This window comes from Betta splendens, chromosome 8 (genome assembly GCF_900634795.4).
Source record: "Betta splendens chromosome 8, fBetSpl5.4, whole genome shotgun sequence".
Taxonomy (NCBI): domain Eukaryota; kingdom Metazoa; phylum Chordata; class Actinopteri; order Anabantiformes; family Osphronemidae; genus Betta; species Betta splendens.
The window spans coordinates 15,810,375-15,835,581 of NC_040888.2; the positions used below are offsets into that span (position 1 = coordinate 15,810,375).

Genomic DNA, 25,207 nt, shown 5'->3' on the forward strand with positions numbered 1-25,207 from the left:
CAAGCAGCCTTTGTGCTCTGTCGCATGGGTTGGGTTTATTTGGAGAGCCATTAAAAAGGCACGTGCACGCGCGCGTGACCGAATAGCTCCGTTAGAGCCAGGAGGAAGGCGGATCTTTAAGTCTATAACGAAGACTTCCTCAGCATAGCGGGGTTTGCAGCGCAGTAAGTATTCATATTAACTGTTTTTCGTGATTATTGCCTTTCTTTTTTTCCACCTGAAAATACGTTCAGAGTGAAAATGGTGTCGTAGCTCAATGGTAGGTAACAGGTGCACCCACTATCGGAGCTCAAAAGCTTCTGGTTTCCCTTTTAATGTCTGTAATCTATTGCAGATCGTACGTATGGCACTCAGGCAAACAGACCTCGGTAGATTTTGGGATCTTTTCTGTACTCCGCTCCACTCCTAAACTCCTATCAAAACACATCGCTAACGTCATGTTTGGAAAATAAACAACGTGTGGACGGAAGCAGTGGTTTAGCCAGAAAGCAAACGTACATCCCTTGCTTTCAAATGTTTTGTGTAGTTAGTTGTGGGTACAGTAGACTACTGTTTTGAGATATGTTCATATAGGCTACAAATTACTTATTATACACTTAAACCATTCGGTTGAGGACAGAGTTTACATGAATAAATATTTCAAATTGATTCATCATGTGTTTATGACTTGGCATTATTAAAAACAACAAATATGTTTGTATGTTTTTAGTACCAGACCATTTTGAAGAAGAATGAGTTGATATGGTGTGAAGACCTCCTCATAAAGACACGAAGAGGTTAAACTGTCCTGTTCTGTAGCTGGAGCAACCTCCTTCTCTTTGAAACCTTGGCCAATGACTCTTCAAACCACTTGGTTTATTCTGTGTGGGCTACAACACAGTGTGGCACGCATAGTGATAGCTGCTGGATCTGGCTTAATGCATGTCTATGAATGCTTCCAATTTAGATTTTAGTAGAACCTAACAGCCATTATCCCCTTTGGTGGGGTAATAAATACAGTTCAGTTTTTAAATCTTCATGAGACTTTGTAATACAGTGGGCATAACCCTGTTGGCCTCTAGAGCTAAGGATGCCCTCGGCATTCTCCACTTAAAAGAGCACCCTACAAGCAGGCTTAAAGATGAATTAGTAATTCAGCCCAACCATTTTCCAAAATATACATTGAATAGTTTATTTTCAATCAGCTAAACTGAGCTTTTTTATAGAGAGACAAAACACTGTGACACCACTGTTTGCTCATCTAAAGTTTCTTCCTCTTAGATTATGGATGATTCTGCTCCGCATCTTCTTCATTCTATATTCGCATGGCTGGTGGGAGCATCACAGGTGCTGGGGGTGGCATCAGTTGTACTGACTGGTGTGTGGATGGGTCACTACCGTGGCGGCTTTTCTTGGGACGGCTCAGAGCAGGAGTTCAACCTGCACCCTCTGTGTATGGTGCTGGGGTTGGTCTTCCTGCAAGGTGATGGTAAGTCCATACTGATCACTACTTATTTGCATAACTTAGCATTTTCATAATTGAAATCTGTTTGGAAGATCTGCTGTGATCTAGTGGATGGTTATTGCTAAACCTTCATGATTACAGGTATTATTACTATTACTAATAGCTAAACTGTTGAAATATTTGCTTTTCTGTTCAGTTACACAGGAACACATAACCACACAAGCACAATGACTACCTTTAAGTGACACACATAGATTCTGAAGTTCTGGACAAGTAATGATTGTAACTGTGACCATGGTTACCTGTTTATAGAGCTAAAAATCAATCACTGTAAAAAGAAGCTGGACTGTCGTAATCTTTAGTTATTAATCTTTCTGATGTCTAGGACATCAGAAGTGGCCTGCATAAGGCCACACAACACTAGTAGTAGCCTTTCCTAGTGTACAATAGTAGAAACATTAGGATGGACTGGAGTCTTGCAGAAAACGAGCCTTTCAATCTGACTAACACAACTCAAGTGTTCTGTTATTTGTACATCACATGCATAGTAATGGGTACATTTCATGATAATATTGTGTTAATTCAGATGAACAGAATGCCTCTGGCATTGTGTTGCTGACCTTTTACATTAAGCCAACTCTACGCAGACAGCCTCATTATTGAATTATTGAATCAGCTTGTGTCTGTTTTCTTGTAAAATGTCAAGTGGAACTTTGACATGTTGGCATTAGGGAGCTAAACCAAAGGCACAGAAAATAACAGTCAGCAAAGGCTCAGCGCAATTTTCAGCCAGGAAGCAACAATCCCTCATGTTGTGTGCATATTTAATGAAACACTTTTATAAAGAAAAACAATCCACTTACTTATACCCATCTAACACTAGCATGAAACTCAAAACGTCGGTCTGTATGATTCATAATATATACTGTACATTATAATACATATAAATGCACCAAACTTGTCAGAAACTACTTCTCTTTGACTAGTAAAAAATCAAGCCTCACTAAGTTATAAGCTCATCTCTGCACTGCAGCCAAGTGCTGTTCAAGAGGCTTCGAACAAAGCTGTTCACAGCTTTCTAGCAAATATATTTCTGTATTAAAAATTTATTATATCTAAATAATGCACATACTAGATAGAAATGAGTGGGAAATTAAATATCATAAATCTAATTTTCCTTATAGTTTTTAGAAATTAAATAATAAAATTTCAATGTTTTGTATAATCTACATTTATTCATGAGTGCCTCCAGCTAATCATGAATCTAATCATGGCCACTTCCAGGGTACTTTTGCTCATAACAGTAACCAAATTAGTGGAACTGGTTTAACGGGGCAGCTGTCTGTTACACAGCTAAATCACATTAAAGCAATACAAGCAAAGGTCAGGTGGACATTAGATGGGGACCAAGAAGATTGGTTCACCTTGCATGGAAACACCCTGGAGGAAGTCATAGATATGAGATAGTAGATAATATTTACCATCCTAAAACTCTTCTGGTCTATTCTCTGTCACAGTTAAATAGATTTTTGGATTACACATGGTGCTGTGTATTGCTTTAATATGTATTGCATGCTATGTGTCTATTTGAGAAAAGAAAGATATTGTGATCATAAACACTTTTCGGAAGCTTTCCCTTTAGCCTCTGAATCTCTCCATTCAGCCATCCTGGTCTACAGAGTGTTTCGTAGCGAGCCTAAGAAGAACCTAAAGCTGCTTCATGCTATCATTCACCTACTCGCCCTCACCCTGAGCATCATCGGTGAGAAAGAGATATAATGAAGAGGCAAATATATGTGTATACATACAGTAGATGATCCTCATCAAAGTCTAACTTGTGTGTGTATGCGTGTAGGTTTTGTCGCTGTGTTTGACTTCCACAGAGCAGCAAAAATTCCAGACATGTACTCTTTACACAGCTGGTGTGGCATGGCTACATTAGTTCTATTCTGTTTACAGGTACACACACACACACACACACACACACACACACACACACACACACACACACACACACACACACACACACACACACAGAGAGAATCTAACAGTGGATTCAACAGTAATCTTTCATTTTTAATCCACTACATTTTTTCCTAGTGGGTGATGGGTTTGCTGTTCTTCCTGTTTCCTGTTGCATCATCATGGATACGGGCTTCATACCTCCCCATTCACGTATTTTGTGGTCTTGTTCTGCTGATTATGGCCATTGGTAGCTGTCTGCTGGGCATCACAGAGAAGCTCCTATTCAGCATCACGTATGTGTTTTTTTCATCTTCAGTTTTTTTTCATTTATTTACTTACTCATCATAATAAAAATAGAGCTGCTATTAACTTAATATCATCATGTCTTTCTCCCTCTCTTACTTGCTCTACCTTCTACTGTTTTTCTGGGTTGCCTCAGGTCGACTTATGCCTTGTTTGCTCCAGAGGGGGTGCTGGCAAACATTTTGGGGCTTCTGCTGGTGTGCTTTGGGATGCTTATTGGATACCTAACCACTAGGAAGGAGTACAGATGCCTGCCCAACCCAGAAGAAGAGTCTCTGTCTGTTCATTTTAAAACCCTTACTGAGGGAGGGTCACCCAGCTCACCATGACGTCTGTATGACAGTGTCCTGCAAGCAGGCTAGCTCTTCAAGCAGACCAGCTATACTACCAGTCTCTAATTATACCCAATTAAACAGTGGTCAGTTTAAAAGCAGAGGTAAAAACTGCTTCCAGATGTTTTCCTGAAACACTGGACAAGAAGCTTTAAATGCTTATGTTTCTCTCCTGTTATTTTGCTGACACAATCTCACACATAGTTCTATGTATCCTTTATTTGGATAATTGATAGTATAAATCTATATGAATATATGATGAAAGAAATCTATCTATAAACTGAAGCCTCAATTCTCACAACTCCTAATAGAAACCAAGATAGCTTAATGAAGTTCTTATGTGGTTTCACGTAGTGTTTAAATACTGTAGCTGTAGCCTCAAGGGGTGAGAACAGGCGTGTTGTACAGCAGCATGTACTGTACAGCTGCTGGCTTTAGGGTTGAATATGTATCAACCAAAATAAACCCCAACCCAAACTGTGTCTTTTTTGCTTTGAAAAAAGAAAAAAATCACAAATTACAGAACTTAGCAGTGTTAGTCTGTAATCAGTCTGTACTGTATGTGTTCTACCATGTTTTACAAAAAATTGATTTGGGTGCATCAGGGTGAGTGACTGACTATTGTAATCATAACAGCATTCATTAGCAGCTATCACTAAACTGTTGGACTATTGTGTCACTAATAAAACACTTAGGGAACAACTAAAAATAAAATTCTAAGTATTGTAGATCTTTGTGACAAGAATTTTCAGTAACATATAGTCATTTCACTGTGTGTGTGTCCACTATTAAATTGTATTTACGATCAATGGACTGGCATGTATAAATGTCTTCAGTGTATGTTAAAGATATATATTAGATTAGTTTGGGTACTTGTTTGTGAGTAAATTAAGATGTCTGTTGGCTTCAGGAATAAACCCCAGTGCCTCACACAAAGACAATACAGAGGAAAACTTTGTGAGTTGAAATTTGTCTGTATCTACCAGTAATTCAAGCTGTGAGACAACCTAAAATAAACAAATAAAATGTGTGAAACAACATAATGTTGTTGGTCTTTTTCACCTGGCACCTGTTAGGTTTATTTAAATGCTGTGCCTGACTTTAATAATAGTAAGGAATTTGTATTTATCCATTGTTTCACTCCCCCTACCTGGCAAATATATTACAGGATTAAAATACTAGTTCATAGCTCTTTAACACTGATTTAACAAGGCTTCAAACTGTAACTGGAATTTAAACAAATGATGAAAGTGGTCCAGAGTAGGATCAGTAATTGATTTGAATTGAATTGAATTTAGTTTTATTCATATAGCGCCAAATCAAAACAAAGTTATCTCAAGGCACTTTACTAGGTAAGGTTTAAGAGCTTAAGACCTTAAACCCAACAAATCCTATATAGAGCAAGCCTTTAATTACAATTTGACAGAAACATTAGAGAGGGAAAACTCCCTCTCTAACGACACAGGAACCTCCAGCAGAACCAGGCTGAATGTAGGTAGCCATCTGTCTTCACCAGATGGGGTGAGGGGATAAAGACAGAGAGAGAAAAGCACAGAAACAAGAACAAGCAATAACACAGCACAGGCAGGATGTTTGGACCAGAGACTGGACACAGGCAGGATGGTTGGATCCGCAGCAGCCCGTCACAGACACATAGCTCAGAGTCCGATGATACTGTACCTGTAGGTGAGGACAGAGTGGCGGGAGAGCGAGAGGGAGAAACACAACTACTGTAAAGAAAGAGACCAGGTTAGTTAAACATGGAACGATGATGGGAGGTTATTGGATAGATGGAGATAGAATGAAACAGAGGAGCTCAGGGTACTGTATAAATTAAGTCCCCCAGCAGTCTAATCCCAGCAGATTAACTAAGAGATAATTATTGCCAGTGACCTGAAACATCTCTAACTATAAGCTTTATCTAAAAGGAAGGTTTTAAAGATACATGCACACGCTTTTTTCATGCTCCACATTGCTAAAGAATTGGACCTTGATGTCTCAGTAAGGTGTCTGTAACTTTTCATGCCAAAAAGCGCTGTAGATCGCCCACATGGCCCGTCTGAAAATGTGTGTTTTAAGCTCTCGTCCACAACGCTCTATTTTCGGAGTGTGTCGAAAGCTAAACTGATCGCCACACCCCTTTGAGGAAGCGCATAGCCGTGGGAATCAAACGCAAATTAGCAGCCTGAATTAATACAACAGAATATTCATAACACGACTACAGCTTGTTTGGGAGCATAGCTTGATAAACTAATATAAACTCATTTTTACATGTTTTTTTATTTCTCGTTCTGCTGCTGTGTAAAAATAATTTTTCTATAATGGGATCTTTAGCTGCAGCTTATATTTTGCCGTATTTGTCTGTAATTAAATGCCAATGTAGGAACAGTGAATGCCTACAGAGGCATGGTGTGACAGCAACTATTGCTTTCAAGATATTGCATGTGTTTATTACTCTTATTAATAAATTAAAATTTCGATAAATCTTACCTCAAGACGCCTGAACTAGTTGCCAAACCTACTGTCATGTATGGTTGATGATCCAGGACTGGAGCCAGTATGATTGAATGTGTATTCATTACAGAAAACATTTAATATACAGTATATCAGACAATTACACATGCATGGAATAAATCAGTATCTCAGAAATTCATAAAAAACTTTAGAACATTTCACTATTTACAGATTAATCATAATGTACCTGGGAACTCTGGTTTACAAACATAGTTTTGTTTCTAAATATGTATTTTTTTTAATTGCTTTTAGTAAGGTGTATGATATGTCAAGTGCTAATATATAACTAATCGAAATTATTGTTTTTTTCAGTACTATGTCTGTGTGTATCTCAAGTTGTTGCAGGTATCTAGCCTAGAAGTCTTCTAGGGCGAAGAGTCCAAGTCATCCCACCTTCCCTGGTCTGGATCAGGGCAGTGTTTCCTGAGGGACAAGGCACCTATGTTGGACTTAGACCACCTGTGAAATACCTAAATATTGTTTTTTGGCAATACCTCAATAAAAGCTGCGAAGGGGTAGAATTCATAGTTATGTTGAAAGCATAGTTTCTGGAGTGGAACAGGCACAGTCATGAGCAGTTGGCTGGGGAGATGTGAGGATCTTTTTTGTCTTCACGTGTTGGAAGACATCGGAAGCAGTGCAGCTGCTGTACAGATGGAGGATGCAGCTGTTTTCCTTGACACCACTCTAGAAGGTATAAAGAATAGAATAGAAGATTAATGAAATGACCAGTATTTCCTAGGTATCTCACAACCTTTACAGATCTAAACAATAAATAGAGGTAGTTAGATCAGTTTTAATGTTGTTTGGAGCAAACACGTTTTAAACTTAGCTTTTATAGTGGTGGTTTGTTAAATCTTAGCATGACATTAATGACCTCCTATCTGTCAGTTTGCTCAAATTCTGCTCAGAGGGCCGGTAGGACAGGGATGTTTACAAGGTCCAGCAGGACTTTATTGAAGATGGTCACCACATTTTCCACATAATCTGCCCCAAACCACTAGAGTTACAAATTCCCCGTCAACAGACTAAAATATCAAAATAAGTTGACCAACTGCATACTGAGTAAATACATAGACAATAATATAGATCAGATTATGAATACCACAACTACTGAAATGTGAAATGCAAAATCTCTGTCAAATAAAACTGCATATTGGCCAACAAATGATTATACTGCTGTTAAATGTACATACCTTTGCTCCTGAGGTGAGCACTCTTTTACTCTTTCTACAAGGTAGCTGCGTGTCAGTTTGAGAAGCAACCTCCTCGCGTTTCGGTAGCTGGCATGAGTCAGCCTGTATAAAAAAAAAGTCACGTTTACAGCTAAAGTAGCTGACTAGATAAGCAACAAGACACATGTTAGACTTAGATAGAACCTGCCATAACCCAAATTCACGGGTCTACTCGGGCTACAACATACACACGACAGGCTGGGTAGTAATTAGAAACACAGCTGACTCTCACAATTTACTAGCGCTAGCCGCTAACGCTAGCCGCTATAATGTGAGCTGAGTGAATGACCTCAGTACCATATATCACACGATTCGAACCGGACAAATGCTGGAGAGGCTTGGACTCATCCAAATTGCGTGGCAACGCAACGGTTCTAGCAATTAGCATTCCTTACACAGGAGGGAAGCTACATTATAAACAGAGAAACTTCTGGAGTAGATACATCAAATAAGTATCAAGCATGTACTTACGTTTGGGGAAGCAGCAAGTGGGCGCTTCTTCAACCTGAGTGACTTCTTTTTCTTTTGTCTTTTAAATGGCGGGTGGCAACCAACTGAAAGGTGTATTAGCGCCACCTCCTATGGTAGACTGCGCAGTGAGTGACTTCTTCTTCTGTCTGTGACTGGAGTGACTAAAACGAAATGTTTCAGGTACATTTAGGGGTCCAGGTTTACCTGGGGGGGGGCGAAGCTGGTTCTGTGATTGGTCAGCGCAAATGCAGACGTATCGAGGCTGCCAAATTTGAAACGAGGGTTCTTGAACCAGATTGGATAAACTCTCACTGAAATAAGTAGGGAGTGTACTTCTAACACACCAGGAGTGTCTTAATATGACCCAGGGAGTCAAATAAACGTACCAGAATGTCCAAAAAGTGAATTTTGCATGTGCATGGACCTTTAAGCCTCATCTTAAAGGTGGCGAGTGCGTCAGCTTCTCGAACATGAACAGGAAGCTGGTTTCCCATGAAGGAGCTTTACTATTAGGTGCTTTGTAAGTGAGTAGATAAATTGTAAATTCAATCCTTTGTTTTACAGGCAGCCAGTGCAGAGAAGTTAATGTTGGACAAATGTGAAGTCTCTTTCTATGTCCCCTCAGAACTCTGGCTGCAGCATTTTGAATTAGCTGTAGGCTTTTTAATGGAGGATTTGTCGTTAACATGAACAAACTAGAATTTGTTCAACAAATAGGATTTACCATCTCAGTGCTGTTCTTTTTACGCCTAATGCTATGTTATAATCTCTGTAACAAAATGTTATGAACAATTGTAACAAAGCAGCACTAAGATCTAACAGGACAAGGACAGAAACTAGACCATTGTCTGTAGCTAAGAAAAGATCATTAGTGACTCTAACCAGAGCTGTTTCTGTGCTATGATGTTTTCTAAATCCTGACTGAAAATTGATGTCTTCTAAATCCTGACTGAAAATCTTCGTACAGGTTATTCCTACTGGGGTAGTCAGATAATTGTTTACCAACGATTTTTTCAAGAATCTTATCATAAGGGTAAATTTGAAATGGGCTCATAGTTGGCGACTTTTCCAGGGTCCAGAGTAGGTTTTTTCAATAAAGCTTTGACCACAGCCGCCTTCAAAGCCTGTGGTACATAGCCTATTAATTAAGATTGGTTGATTTCATTTAATATGGATGAGCTGATTAAAGGTAGAACTTGTTTGAGTAATCTGGTTGGGATTAGGTCTAAAAGGCAAGTGGACGACTTGGAAGAGTTACATATTGAGGTTGAGGAGGAGAAGCTGTCTAGGTATAACAGATGACTTGGAAAATTTAAAGTTGCTGGCTCTAGACAGTGATTTCTGTCATTTGGAGAAAGACGTTGATGAATGTTTTTTCTAATAGTGATAGTTTTATTAGTAAAGTAGTTCATAAAATCATTGCTTCTGACATTTAAGAGGATAGCAGGCTCAACACAGCTATGGCTCTTACTCAGCCTGGCTACAGTGCTGAAAAGAACTGTAGATCACTATCTGCAATGATGCCTCCGCTGGTTCCCTCCTCACTGTGACTCTCAGGTCTGGGACCCAATCTATCCAACAGCCAGTCTTCATTGACTCTGGGGCGACACCAGCCTCATGGACACCGAGCTAACTGAACGGCTAGATGTGGCCATTACTCCCATTTCACCAGACCACGGCGCCTATAGAAGGTTACGCATCATACAGTTCATCCAGCGTCTCATCATCCTGTAGTGCTCGGTCACACTTGGCTACGTCTGCACAACCCACGTCTGGACTGGAGGACTAGGGAAATCGAGGAATGGGGTGCCTCGTCGAGTTTCGTCTCTTTGTGAAAACCGAGAAGTGTGAGTTTCACACGACCACAGTCTGGTTTCTTGGTTTTGTCCTCTCCCAAGGGCAGGTATTGAGGGATCTTGCCAAGACCCAAGCGGTGAAGGAATGGGCGACGCCACAGGACCGTCAGGGAGTTCAATGATTCCTGGGGTTCGCCAACTTTTATCGCCGGTTTATCTGATGGTTTAGCTCGCAGCTCAACTCAGCCCTCCATGCCCTCATGTGATCAAAGGTTCTGTTCCGTTGGATGTCAGAGGCAGAACAGACCTTCCATCAACTAAATGAGAGTTTTACGTTGGCTTCCATCCTTCGAGTACCGGACCCGGTCCGACAGTTTGTTCTGGAGGTGGATGCCTCCAGCACTGGCAGTGGGGCGGTTATCTCTCAGTGAGACCTAGCTAATGGTAAGATGCACCCCTGCGCCTTCATGTCACGCAAGCTTTTTCCCACAGAAAGGAATTATGGCATTGGTGACCACGAACTCCTAGTGGTAAAAGGAGCTCTGGACATCGGCTGGATGTAAGAATAATAATAATAAGAATTTGGAGTATCTGAGGACGGCAAGGAGGTTAAATTCCCCACAGGCCGCTGGTCATTGTTCTTTGGGAGATTCAATTTTCATTTGTCATATTGTCCAGGGTCCAGCAATGGCAAGCCCAACGCCCTGTCTAGGATCCACAAGGCTGGTTGCATGGGTTCCCTAAAGACATTGTGTCACACCGAGGTCTGCAATTCGTGTCCCGTTTCTGGAAGGAATTCTGTGCATTGATCGGAGCCCAGACCAGCATAAGGTGATGTCATAAGGATACCACCTGGAGACCAACGGCCAAAGCTGTTTGTTCATCGCAAGCTGTTTGTCTGAGAAGGAAAATCAGCGATCTAATGTAGTTCGACTGCGTTGACTTACCCGGGGACCTCCGCACCTTCGTTTTGGAGATGGCAAATGACTACCAGAAAGCCACCAGCCCAAGAGCTCAGCTAAGCGCCGTTGAGGTAGCGGTCCTCTGTCAGCACCAGCGCCTGGTTCTCCACCGGAGCTTCACCGATCGCCAAGTCCTGCTGTGCTCCTCACCCAAGGTCAGACCCTGGTTCCTGGTTATTCTCGTGGTCCTACTCATGTGTCTGCCCCTGCTATGCTCCTGTCCCCTACCCAAGCCTCAGCTTCGGCATCTCAGCAGTCATTAGACTGCGTCCTGGCTCCACCTGCTGGGGACTATGCCACACCCCCCCTGCTCACTGGGGGGGTTTTCATGGGTTCTGTCCCCCCCCATGTTCGGACTCCTTCACCAGTTCCCCAGCTACGTCTGACCCCCACTGCTGCACCTTCCTGTCCAGCTCAAGCTCCAGTCCTGTCTCGACAGGCTCCAATCCTATGGGAAGAATTTTGCACCAGTGCTGCCTTGCTTTTCATGCCCCTGTCCCTGCCGCAGAACCTCAGCCTGTTACAGCATCACAGTCTACTCAAGCCGCAGAACCTCAGCCTGTCGCAGCACCTCAGCCTGCTCCAGCCACCACACCACAGCCTGCTCCAGCCACCGCACCACAGTCAGTCCCAGTCATGGACCCCCAGCCTGTTGCTGCTGCTCCGGTCGTCAAGCCATGTTTGACCTCAGCTGTTCCGGTCGCCAAGACACACCAAGGTTCAATGCGGCCATCTTTCCAAACTCAAGCTCAAGCTCCAGCTTTGCCATGCCTCGCCCAAGCTCAAGCTCCAGCTCGATCACGTCTTGCCCAAGCTCAAGCTCCAGCTCGGCCACGTGTCGCCCAAGCTCCAGCTCGGCCACGTGTCGCCCAAGCTCCTGCTCGGCCACGTGTCGCCAAAGCTCCTGCTCGGCCACATGTCGCCCAAGCTCCTGCTCGGCCACGTGTTGCCCAAGCTCCAACTCAGTCAGGTCCTGTTCAAGCTCAAGCTCCAGCTCAGCCACATCTCGGTCCAGCCCAAAATCCAGCCCCAGCTCAGTCACGCTCCGCTCAAGCTCCAGCCCGGCCTGACGGAACCCCAGCTTTGTTTTCTCCACCCGGGTGCCTTTTTTTCTTTTCCTTTCTCTTTTAATTTTTCCATATGCATATGCAGAAATAAATTCACAAAGACAACTTTTTGACAAGACAAACTCGATTTACTTTTTCAAATTAAGGAGTTTTAATTCCCTTAGGAAAGAACCAGAAAGAAGATTTGTGAGGTCACAAATCTAGGCAATGGGGCTTCCTAGTCTGGGGTGGATGGTGGTCCCCCAGCAAGCTTCTCTATTTGAGGGCAGAGCCAGGCAGAGCTGTTAGAGTGAAGCAGGTTAAGGCAATTGTACCGGGGCGGACAACGACTCCTCAAAAGTTGGGAGCGAAAGAAGTTGAAAAACGTAAAGGGAAAAATGTTAGCGTATATTGAGGGTAATTCTGGAGCAACGATTTCTGTTCTGAGGTCATCAGAATTCACACACACACACACACACACACACACACACACACACACACACACACACACACACACACACACACACACACACACACACACACACACAGATTCCTGGACGAGTGTGTATGACTAATGCAATTAAAACTGCGGAGCATCCCACTTGGGAGGGACGGAACCACTTCCCGGTAGCCCCGGTCCCTCCACCAGCAGGACGCCCCTTGCAGACCTAAGTGGATGAATGTGGAGAAATGTAGTTGGGAAGAAGAGCACCAGGGTCCACAGAGCCAGGTTCCCGACTGGCACTGCTAACCAACCCACCGCCCCCCACAAACCCCAGCCAGGAAGAGACAGCCGAGACCCAGGGACCGCAGTACTACTGCCCAGGCACCACACGCAGCACAGCCAGAGCCATCCTCACCCTTCTTTCACACTTACCCATTCTCTCGCCCAAGTATGCCCATGCCCGGCCCGTGTAGTGCTACACTCAAACCTACACACATACTCCCCCCGCACACCAGCAGGGAGGTCCGACTCCGTTCCCCGGAGACAGGCACACGCCGACCCTCAAAATGGCCCCAACTCCGGCACAGGACCGCCGGTCTCAGCAGCCACCACACCCCCGCCGCAGGGGACCCATGCGGCCAGCCCAGAATCCACCAGTCCCGTTGTCCCGGTTCCTTAGGTAGACAGGCACCCCCAACCACCAGTGATTTCATTGTGGGACAATAATTCTTCAAAAGAGGTAAACTTGTCTCTTGTGAAAACATGTTTCAGATGTGTTATCCCTTTGATATGCCAAGTTGGAAAGTTTATTGCCTTTTTGTTTTTCATGATGTCTAGATTGTTCCAGAGAGGTGTTTTTTGGCAAAGAGTAAGCGAAGACCCATTAATTTTAAGAAAATCCCACCAGGCTGTCAGAGATGCTTTTATGCTAATGCTCTGGTAACAACTATGATGTTTGATTTTGGTGCTGATAAAGGGCAGATCTGCAACTTTAATATTTCCACAAAATGTTTGTTCAATGTCTATCCAGGAGGAGTCTGCTGGCCTGGGTTTTATCCATTTGTGGACATGGTTCAGTATATTGGCAAGAAAATAGTGGTGGAAGTTACTGTAGGTAGTTCTAGGCCGCCGCAGCGTCTGGATTTTTGAAGAGTTTTTAAACTAATTTGTGGTTGCTTGGTTTTCCACAAAAACTCTGAGATGTAGGAGTCTAATGTCTTAAACCACGCCTGGGCTGGCTGAGTTGGAATCATTGAGAATATGTTATTTAATTTTTGGCATTTTTATGGTGGCAATTCTTTCCATAAGTGAAATGGTTAAGGACTGCCATCTTTTGAGGTTGGCTTCTATTTGTTTCAATAATAGATTGTAGTTTAGATCTGTAAGGTCTGATAGCCTAGACGATAATTCAATGCCCAAGTATTTAATATTCCCTGAATGGAGTGTGGTAGAAGAGATGCTAGTCACCTTAAGGTTAAGTGGTAACACTATAGATTTGGTCCAGTTAATAGAGTATTCTGAAAGTCCTGAGAATTCATCTGTGAGGCTGATAGTTGTAGGAAGAGACGTCTGTGGCACCAGGAGAAACAGTAACACATTGTCAGCATATAAACTTATTTTATGATTTACTGATTTGGTCGATATTCCAGTAATTCCTTCATGCTGTCTTATTGCTGCGGCTAGAGGTTCAATGAATATTGCAAATAGTGATGGGGAAAGCCCTGTCTTGTCCCTCTATGCAGACTAAACCTTGGTGAGATTGTTAAAGAAATTGTTAGTTCCCTTTGTAAATCTTAAATAAAGCAGACACAATCAGTTGAGACCTTCTTCAGGATTTTACTTGCAAGGAGTGAGCAGTTTACAGCAAAGGCAACTTCCTCTCACTGAAGAGAAGACAAGGATTCAGCTCATAATATGTATTGTATTCTGGGAGGTGCATAGTCACACAGAACGTGGGAAATATTTCCTGCACAAAGCATTCATTGGGCTCATCAGATAAGGATGCTACACACCGGTACTCCCTATTTCTTGCAGAGCAGAAGGGAGAAAACTTCAAGGCTATAGCACAGCTAACAAGGCTTCACCAAAATATGTTTCAATGATTAAATGCAGGGGCGACACGGTGGTGCGGTGGGTAGCTCCGTCGCCTCACAGCAAGAAGGTTCTGGGTTTGATTCCCGGAGGCGGCCCTGGTGCCTTTCTGTGTGGAGTTTGCACGTTCTCCCCGTGTTTGCGTGGGTTCTCTCTGGGTTCTCCGGCTTCCTCCCACATTAGGTTGATTGGACTCTGTCTGATTGGTTGATTGGATACACTCGTAGGTGTGACTGTGTGTGTGTGTGTGCGTGTGCGTGGTTGTCTGTCTCTCCAGCTTCCTCCCACAGTCCAAAGACGTGCATTAGGTTGATTGGACTCTCTCTGATTGGTTGATTGGATACACTCGTAGGTGTGAGTGTGTGTGTGTGCGTGGTTGTCTGTCTCTGTGTTGCCCTGCGATGGACTGGCGTCCCGTTCAGGGTGTACCCTGCCTCTCACCCATAGCCAGCTGGGTTAGGCTCCAGCACCCCCGTGACCCCGCATTAGGGAATAAGTGGCTTAGAAAATGGATGGCTGGATGGATTAAATGCAATATTTTTCCAACATTTCCCTCCTGTTTAACTTCGAAACATTCATTAAACAATCATGCATACATCAGAACAGCACAACGTCTTTTGATTTTTAGTGCAGTCGTCATAAAACATGGAATAAATGTTACAACATTGGAGGCAGGGTCAAAAGCACAGAAGCACAATATTTACAGCTTAGCGTCCATTTCCGTCGACATCGTGGAGATCCTCTTCACAGTTATCGAGCTTCAAAGGTGTATAGTGTATTTGTCGAGAGTGCATGACTGCGCACACCCTGAGAAGGCCTTGATTCACCAGCCTGATGATCATGGCCCTCAAACAAGGAATTACGCATAACACAATCAACATCAGAACTAAAAGAATCAGTAGAATCGGTCCAAAAATCTTCATGATGTCAGTCCATGTGCCAGACCTAAACCAATGAAACCAGGATTTGTCCTTTTGTCCTTCATTGGATGTGTGCTGTAGGTCACGGAGTGCCTGTTGGTTCATTCAGTAATTTATGGTTTCAACTCTTAGCATGTTTGTTCCTACCCCCAACCTTGGAAATAGGGTAATTGCCACCTTCTGGCCTGTAGTCCAGAGATTTTTGTCCATGGGAATGTCTGATTCCCAGATCCGATCACTTTCCTTCAGGTCGATCTCTCGCTTCCGTAGCCGTCCCTTGGAAGTTGTCTGCTGTGGTGTCATCACATAGAAGCCATCTGAAACATAAACAGGAACACAACAACATACCCAATTGAGTGGAAGATGCAAATGGATTGTGCGTCCACAGACATAATGGATATCTGACTGTGGAGGAGTCCCAAAAAATCAGGATCATCATAATAAGTGCCTCCTCATCCTCATTGAGGTTGGGGAGTGGCTTAGCATCAATTAACAGTACAAGGGCAGTTAGTACGACTCCTGTGGCTGGACAGTGTCCCCTCATAGTATCTCTTTATGAGAATGTGAGAGAGTGAGAGAAGGTACCGCTGGTTTCTTCACTACCAGAGCTCTAAATGCTGCTGACCCCCTATGTAGGCAGACTTTTCCCCTCCATCAGTTGGGTTTTTTCTCACGGACAATACTACTCGGTTGCCTGTACCTGTTGTCTTTTGCAGTGTGAGTTGTGTATCCAACTAGAGATGCCTTTGACTTTGCAGGCTGTAGGTGTTGTCAGCGTCACTCTGTGTGGGCCTTCCCACCGGGGTGAGGTCCAGTTCTTGCGCTTTATGACTTTGATGAAAACCCAGTCACCAACCTGCAGTGGTCCCTCCTGTGGGCAAGGCACATCTTGAGAAGCATTTTCAGAAAAACATTTCTTGTGATATTTTAACACTTTTGACATATGGAAAGAATTGGAAAGGTTGTTGAATTGGTTTGTCAAATACTTCCGTGAGGGTTATATTTAGCGCATGTAATGCATCGGGAACAAAATTTTTTAGAATAATTTGTAAATGCATAAGCAGTATAGTATTTGTTTTTTATCCATACCATCCCCCCGTTGAGACATGGCAAGGCCCATGGCTCAGTATTGCTGCTCCTTTATAGAGAGATGTTGGTAGGACAGGTTCCCCTTGTCAAACATAGTAATAACTTTTATGCAGTTTGTCCTTTGAGTCCATTTTATTTCACTTTTGAGAGTGCAGTGCGTCAAATGGCTATTTTTGCTGGTCGTTGTACTGCTTTTAACAAAGTTTTCATTAAATCACCTGCATTGTAATTTTCCCATTGATGTCATTATGTCTGTACTTTCCCATTGACTGGTAAATATATGAATAGTTCATTGTGCGTATCTGCTACCAGTACAGATGGTAACTATCTGACCTGAGTTTGCATGTCTCAGTCAGTGCAATTATTCCTGCTGCTGGTGCTCTGTAGTGTGGGGGTAGCGGTTGGTTCTGCGTTCAAGGTCTCACTATCAGTCAGAACCACACAGACACTTTGCGTTTTTCTAGTTTCAGACTTTGTGCTTGGTCCATCCACAAAGAGAAATACAGAACCAGGTATTGGGTTGTCCTGTAAATCTGGTCTAGGTTCTCTACTTTTGAACACTCTATTTGGATACATTTTTGTCCACTTGCTGATATGATCTGTTCTAAATATTTAACTTCTTTCTTCAACAGCTGCAGTTTGTTTTTATTGACCTTGTGACTGTTCTCTGCCAGAAATGAAAGAAGCGCTACAGTATCTTTACTGACAACAAACAATAGCGCACTAGCGAGCAAAGACGCATAATAATCTATAATATTTAAAAATGAACTACTCTACATTTAATGATACAATACTATGACATCGTTTTTTTTGCTTAATGTGCGGACACAGATAGAAATGAACAGTCGGACCTCACATCTTTGCGCCACCTGGTGGTTAAAACGAGACAAGCACCCTGAATTTTTTCAGCTGGCTGCAGGATTAAAAATCCTTAGTCGGGGACGCACCCGTGGCGCGCTGGCCACGCGCACGTACTGCGGTAAAAAATGTGGTCGCTTTGAAGTGCTACGACTGTATTACTGTTTAGCAATTACCTGCACATGCTGCCTCCAATGTTCCAGCTTTTGCCAAATTTAGGGCTGTAGCTGTTTTAAATGTTTCCACAACTTTCAACAATTCTTTCAGCTCTATTTACCTATTTTAATACATTCAGCTTTATTTCATCCAATTCAGCAATCCTTTACTTTTCCGACAAAGGTTATAGTTAGAGATGGTTCAGGTCACTGGCAATGATTGTTAGTCACAGCAACCATCTCTTAGTTCAGCTGCAATAGACATGGACTGCTGGGGAACTTAATTAGTGGGAGAGCTGAACAGCTCTCACACTATTGATATCTTCGCTCTTTATTAGTGGGAGAGCTGAACAGCTCTCACACTATTGAGATCTTCGCTCTTTATTATTATTAGTGGGAGAGCTGAACAGCTCTCACACTATTGAGATCTTCGCTCTTTATTAGTGGGAGAGCTGAACAGCTCTCACACTATTGAGATCTTCGCTCTTTATTATTATTATTCTTATTATTTCGCCCCGTTTTTCGGTCGCTATCTACTTCTCAACGCTTCATCGTAGAATCATCGTTCAATGTTCTAAACGTGCGTCATCGTTAGACGATGCAGGCTATTACTTTTCACGTTTTCAGCTTTTTAACTTTTAACGTTATTCAACGTTTTCCGTCGTTTTTTTATAATGGTCGTCTATGGGAATCATCGTTCAACTTTCTGTCAACTTCCCTCTTTTCATCAGCGTCTATCATCGTCTTACTTTGGCGTAGAAACGTCATTTCAACGTCAAAAGCGTCTATCATCTTTCAACGTTCTCCGTGTAAATCAGCGTCCTCGTATCTTTTATAGTTTTCGACTTGTGAGCGTTTAAATATCGTGTGGTTTTTGTTAAATTTTCAGCTTTTCCATTAGTGTGTATTGGGTCAGTTAGAGTGCGTGATGTCACAGCTACAGTGAGAAGGTGCGCTTTTTTAAGACAGAACTTCTGTCTCTAACTCGTCACTACAGCCACAATTTTTACTCTATCAACATAATTACTTCACTAAATCGTAGTCATACTTGTCTTCTTTCTAATGATGTGTCTGGATATACCCTCAGACCTATACTTTAGTCGCTATCAACCTCAAAGCGCAGAGACATCCTGAAATTCTCCGATAGACTCTAATGATAATTTTCGGCAGACGTCTGGGGAGAAAAACAGAGGAGACATATTTTGAAATTGCCACTGTGGCTACAAGCTTTTATCCTCAAATATAAAATTCACACCATTTGCTCATTGAAGCCTTGGGACTCGTAAAATGAAATAATTTTTGTGATAACTATCATGGTTTAGCTGGAACAAGCCTGTTTATACAGGGTGAAACTCTGCTTTTACAGAGCAGAGTGAGCCTGATTTTCCCGCCTTTCGTCTCCATGGCGACGGCGCAGCTGCAGATTTCACTGACAGGTCAAACTGCTGATGCTCAGTGTAGACAGCAGTTCCATGCTTATTACTGATTACTCAACTACACTATTGGATTGTGTAGTAATTAAGCACACACTTCCTCTAAATCCTTTCAAAATTAAAGCACCAAGCCAAATAATTAGCTTTAATAGCAATATTTCAACTTTTAGATGGGTAATTATGACTATTTAAAGATAGATTAACAGTTTAGTAATTACCCACACGTGCTTCCTCTACATCCTTTCAAAATAAAAGCACCAATGCCAATTATTAGCTTTAACTGCACTGTTTTTGCCTTTGAATGGGTAATTATGATTATTTAAAGACTAATTGACAGTTACGCTATTACCCCCACACATTTCCTCTAAATCCTTTCAAAATAAAAGCACCAATTACAATTTTTTACTTTTAATGATCGATTAGAAAGTTTGTGGTTCTAAATACTAACCAATCGTTAATAAGACTACTTTAGAGTTCAGTAAATAGCCACTCAAACTTATTAGGGTGCTTTTATTCTGAAAGGGCTAAATCTAAATCTTTTGCTTTAATAGGGCTATTCTTGCTATTGAATGATAAATTATGACTATCTAATGACTATTTTATAGTTTAGTAATCGCCCACACACAACCTCTAAATCCTTTCAATATAAAAGCACCAATGTAATTTATTACCTTAAATGGCAAGATTTTTGTTTCTGACTGGTAAATTTCTACTAGTTATTAAAATATTACACAGTTAGGTAATTATTTACAAATACTTTCTTCAAATCAAAAAGATAGTCAGCTTATTTATGATTGTCAACAATGCACATTGGTCAACCTTTTAATCTTTGACATCTTTTAACCGTGGTCAACTTTTGAATCATTGTCATCTCTTTAATATTGTCATAGTATGACCTTGGTCATCTTTTTAATCATCATCTTTTTAATCGCCATCTTTTGTCATCGTTTTAATCTTTGTCAACGTTTTCTCGTTTTCATCGTTTTCATCGTTTTGCCGTAGTCAACTTTTTGACGTCAGCAGCTTAATCAGCGTTTGTCATCGTTGCGGCAGCAGATCAGCTCTCCCACGTAATTTCTCGAGAAATTACTTTTTCTAGTTATTATTATTATTATTCTTATTATTTCGCCCCGTTTTTCGGTCGCTATCTACTTCTCAACGCTTCATCGTAGAATCATCGTTCAACGTTCTAAACGTGCGTCATCGTTAGACGATGCAGGCTATTACTTTTCACGTTTTCAGCTTTTCAACTTTTAACGTTATTCAACGTTTTTCGTCGTTTTTTTATAATGGTCGTCTATGGGAATCATCGTTCAACTTTTTGCCAACTTGCCTCTTTTCGTCAGCTTCTGTCATCGTCATACTTTGGCGTAGAAACGTCATTTCAACGTCAAAAGCGTCTATCATCTTTCAGCGTTCTCCGTGTAAATCAGCGTCCTCGTATCTTTTATAGTTTTCGACTTGTGAGCGTTTAAATATGGTGTGGTTTTTGTTAAATTTTCAGCTTTTCCATTAGTGTGTGTTGGGTCAGTTAGAGTGCGTGATGTCACAGCTACAGTGAGAAGGTGCGCCTTTTTAAGACAGAACTTCTGTCTCTAACTCGTCACTACAGCCACAATTTTTACTCTATCAACGTAATTACTTCACTAAATCGTAGTCATACTTGTCTTCTTTCTAATGATGTGTCTGGATATACCCTCAGACCTATACTTTAGTCGCTATCAACCTCAAAGCGCAGAGAGATCCCGAAATTCTCCCATTGACTCTAATGATAATTTTCGGCAGACGTCTGGGGAAAAAAACAGAGGAGACATATTTTGAAATTGCGACTGTGGCTACAAGCTTTTGTCCTTAAACATAAAATTCACACCATTTGCTCATTGAAGCCTTGGGACTCGTAAAATGAAATAATTTTTGTGATAACTATCATGGTTTAGCTGGAACAAGCCTGTTTATACAGGGTGAAACTCTGCTTTTACAGAGCAGAGTGAGCCTGATTTTCCCGCCTTTCGTCTCCATGGCGACGGCGCAGCTGCAGATTTGACTGACAGGTCAAACTGCTGATGCTCAGTGTAGACAGCAGTTCCATGCTTATTACTGATTACTCAACTACACTATTGGATTGTGTATTAATTAAGCACACACTTCCTCTAAATCCTTTCAAAATAAAAGCACCAAGCCAAATAATTAGCTTTAATAGCATTATTTCAACTTTTAGATGGGTAATTATGACTATTTAAAGATAGATTAACAGTTTAGTAATTACCCACACGTGCTTCCTCTACATCCTTTCAAAATAAAAGCACCAATGCCAATTATTAGCTTTAACTGCACTGTTTTTGCCTTTGAATGGGTAATTAAAGACTAATTGACAGTTACGCTATTACCCCCACACATTTCCTCTAAATCCTTTCAAAATAAAAGCACCAATTACAATTTATTACCTTTAATGGCAAGATTGATTAAAAAAATTTGTGGTTCTGAATACTTACCAATCGTTAATGGGACTACTTTAGAGTTCAGTAAATAGCCACTCAAACTTATTAGGGTGCTTTTATTCTGAAAGGGCTAAATCTAAATCTTTTGCTTTAATAGGGCTATTCTTGCTATTGAATGATAAATTATGACTATCTAATGACTATTTTATAATTTAGTAATTGCCCACACACAACCTCTAAATCCTTTCAAAATAAAAGCACCAATGTAATTTATTACCTTAAATGGCAAGATTTTTGTTTCTGACTGGTAAATTTCTACTAGTTATTAAAATATTACACAGTTAGGTAATTATTTACAAATACTTTATTCAAATCAAAAAGATAGTCAGCTTATTTATGATTGTCAACAATGCCCCTTGGTCAACTTTTTAATCTTTGACATCTTTTAACCGTGGTCAACTTTTGAATCATTGTCATCTCTTTAATATTGTCATAGTATGACCTTGGTCATATTTTTAATCATCATTTTTTTAATCGCCATCTTTTGTCATCGTTTTAATCTTTGTCAACGTTTTCTCGTTTTCATCGTTTTCATCGTTTTGCCGTAGTCAACTTTTTGACGTCAGCAGCTTAATCAGCGTTTGTCATCGTTGCGGCAGCAGATCAGCTCTCCCACGTAATTTCTCGAGAAATTACTTTTTCTAGTTTTTCTTCTTATTTCGCCCCGTTTTTCGGTCGCTTTCATCGTCTCAACGCTTCGACGTAGAATCGCCGTTCAACTTTCTAAACGTGTGTCGTCTTTAGGAGATGGGGGCTATTACTTTTCACATTTTCAGCTTTTCAACTTTTAACGTTATTCAACGTTTTTCGTCGTTTTTTTATAATGGTCGTCTATGGGAATCATCGTTCAACTTTTTGTCAACTTCCCTCTTTTCATCAGCGTCTATCATCGTCATACTTTGGCGTAGAAACGTCATTTCAAGGTCAAAAGCGTCTATCATCTTTCAACGTTCTCCGTGTAAATCAGCGTCCTCGTATCTTTTATACTTTTCGACTTGTGAGCGTTTAAATATGGTGTGGTTTTTGTTAAATTTTCAGCTTTTCCATTAGTGTGTATTGGCTCTGCTAGAGTGCGTGATGTCACAGCTACAGTGAGAAGGTGCGCTTTTTTAAGACAGAACTTCTGTCTCTAACTCGTCACTACAGCCACAATTTTTACTCTATCAACGTAATTACTTCACTAAATGGTAGTCATACTTGTCTTCTTTCTAATGATGTGTCTGGCTTTACCCTTAGACCTATACTTTCGTCGCTACCAACCTCAAAGAACAGAGACATCCTGAAATTCTCCCATAGACTCTAATGATAATTTTTGGCAGACGTCTGAGGAGAAAAACAGAGGAGACATATTTTGAAATTGCCACTGTGGCTACAAGCTTTTGTCCTCAAACATAAAATTCACACCATTTGCTCATTGAAGCCTTGGGACTCGTAAAATGAAATAATCTTTGTGATAACTATCATGGTTTAGCTGGAACAAGCCTGTTTATACAGGGTGAAACTCTGCTTTTACAGAGCAGAGTGAGCCTGATTTTCCCGCCTTTCGTCTCCATGGCGACGGCGCAGCTGCAGATTTCACTGACAGGTCAAACTCCTGATGCTCAGTGTAGACAGCAGTTCCATGCTTGTTACTGATTACTCAACTACACTATTGGATTGTGTAGTAATTAAGCACACACTTCCTCTAAATCCTTTCAAAATAAAAGCACCAAGCCAAATAATTAGCTTTAATAGCAATATTTCTGCTTTTAGATGGGTAATTATGACTATTTAAAGATAGATTAACAGTTTAGTAATTACCCAAACATGCTTCCTCTACATCCTTTCAAAATAAAAGCACCAATGCCAATTATTAGCTTCAACTGCACTGTTTTTGCCTTTGAATGGGTAATTATGATTATTTAAAGACTAATTGACAGTTACGCTATTACCCCCACACATTTCCTCTAAATCCTTTCAAAATAAAAGCACCAATTACAATTTATTACCTTTAATGGCAAGATTGATTAGAAAATTTCTGGTTCTGAATACTTACCAATCGTTAATGAGACTACTTTAGAGTTCAGTAAATAACCACTCACACTTATTAGGGTGCTTTTATTCTGAAAGGGCTTAATCTAAATATTTTGCTTTAATAGAGCTATTCTTGCTATTGAATGAAATATTATGACTATCTAATGACTATTTTATAGTTTAGTAATCACTCACACACAACCTCTAAACCCTTTCAAAATAAAAGCACCAATGCAATTTATTACCCTAAATGGCAAGATTTTTGTTTCTGACTGGTAAATTTTTAATAGTTATTAAACTATTACATAGTTAGGTAATTATTTACAAATACTTTCTTCAAATCAAAAAGCTAGTCAGCTTATTTATGATTGTCAACAATGCACCTTGGTCAACTTTTTAATCTTTGACATTTTTTCAGCTTGGTCAAATTAGGATTTTTTTTAAATCGCCATCTTTTGTCATCGTTTTATACTTTGTCAACGTTTTCTCGTTTTCATCGTTTTCTCGTTTTCATCGTTTTCATCTTTTTGCCGTAGTCAACTTTTGGACGCAGTCAACTTTTTGACGTCAGCAGCTTAATCAGCGTTTGTCATCGTTGCGGCAGCAGATCAGCTCTCCCACGTAATTTCTCGAGAAATTACTTTTTCTAGTTTATACATTGAGTTCCTCTGTTTCTACCTCTTCTGTCCAATAACCTCCCATCATTGTTCTATGTTCAACTAACCTTGTCTCTTTCTTTCCAGTAATTGTGCTTCTCCCTCGCTCCCCCCCCCCCCCCCCCCACACACACACACACACACACTCTGTCCTCACCTACACAAACTGAAGGAGGCTGGTGTTGACCTTTATCTGACGGAGTGGATTATGGACTATCTCACAAACAGGCCTCAGTTTGTGAGAGCCAGGGACTGTGTGTCTGACACTCTGACTTGCAGTGTGGGGGCCCCACAGGGGACTGTAGTGGCCCCCTTCCTCTTCACCCTCTACACGTCAGACTTCAGACACAACACGGACAGCTGTGTTCTGCAGAAGTTCTTTGATGACGCTGCAATCGTCGGACTGATCACCGATGATGATGATGCAGAGTACAGAGGACTCACTCAAAACTTTGTGGACTGGTGCCAGCGGAACCACCTCCTGATCAATGCAGGGAAAACGAAGGAGATGGTGGTGGATTTCCGCAGACAGCAGCCTGCTGTCATGCCACCGATGCACATCCAGGGAAGGGACATTGAGAGAGTGGACTCTTACAAGTACTTGGGAGTGCATCTGAACAATAAACTGGACAGGACTCATAACACGAATGCACTGTACAGGAAGGGTCAGAGCAGACTCTACCTGCTGAGGAGACTGCGGTCTTTTAGAGTGATGGGGCCAGTCCTGAAGACCTTCTATGACTCTGTGGTGGCATCAGCCATCCTGTACGGTGTGGTCTGCTGGAGCAGCAGCATCACAGTGAGGGACAGGAAGAGACTGGACAGGATCATCAAGATGTCCAGGTCTTTCCTGGGCTGCACTCTGGACACGGTGCAGGAGGTGGGTGAGAGAAGGGTCCTGGCTAAACTGACATCCATCATGGACCAGGACTCTCACCCACTGGAGGACTCACTGTCTGCTCTGGAGAGCAGCTTCAGTAG

The 25,207-nt window shown here is 41.5% G+C and overlaps 1 protein-coding gene across 4 annotated transcripts; it reads left to right on the forward strand.

Moving 5' to 3' along the window:
• The first annotated feature begins 5 nt into the window (after positions 1–5).
• LOC114860641 (transmembrane ascorbate-dependent reductase CYB561) lies at positions 6–5,087 on the forward strand. 4 transcript variants are annotated; one of them, XM_029159391.3, is made up of 7 exons: positions 8–164; positions 710–776; positions 1,261–1,468; positions 3,075–3,206; positions 3,300–3,403; positions 3,545–3,702; positions 3,849–5,087. In XM_029159391.3, exons 3-7 carry the CDS (start codon positions 1,264–1,266, stop codon positions 4,039–4,041), a joined length of 792 nt encoding a protein of 263 aa, XP_029015224.1. In that variant the 5' UTR covers positions 8–164; positions 710–776; positions 1,261–1,263; the 3' UTR covers positions 4,042–5,087. The 4 variants fall into 4 exon arrangements, with proteins under 4 accessions (XP_029015223.1, XP_029015224.1, XP_040927901.1 ...); XM_029159390.3 differs by lacking the exon at positions 710–776 and having other exon boundaries at positions 6–164; XM_041071967.2 differs by lacking the exon at positions 8–164 and having other exon boundaries at positions 266–776.
• Positions 5,088–25,207: the final 20,120 nt, after the last annotated feature.

Bases quoted from the DNA above. Each gene is read 5' to 3' on its own strand.
- LOC114860641 (XM_029159390.3), top strand. From the start codon at position 1,264: ATGGATGATTCTGCTCCGCATCTTCTTCATTCTATATTCGCATGGCTG. The intron at 3,207-3,299 runs GTGAGAAAGAGA...GTATGCGTGTAG, and splicing joins CCTCACCCTGAGCATCATCG to GTTTTGTCGCTGTGTTTGAC. The intron at 3,703-3,848 runs GTATGTGTTTTT...GGGTTGCCTCAG, and splicing joins AAGCTCCTATTCAGCATCAC to GTCGACTTATGCCTTGTTTG.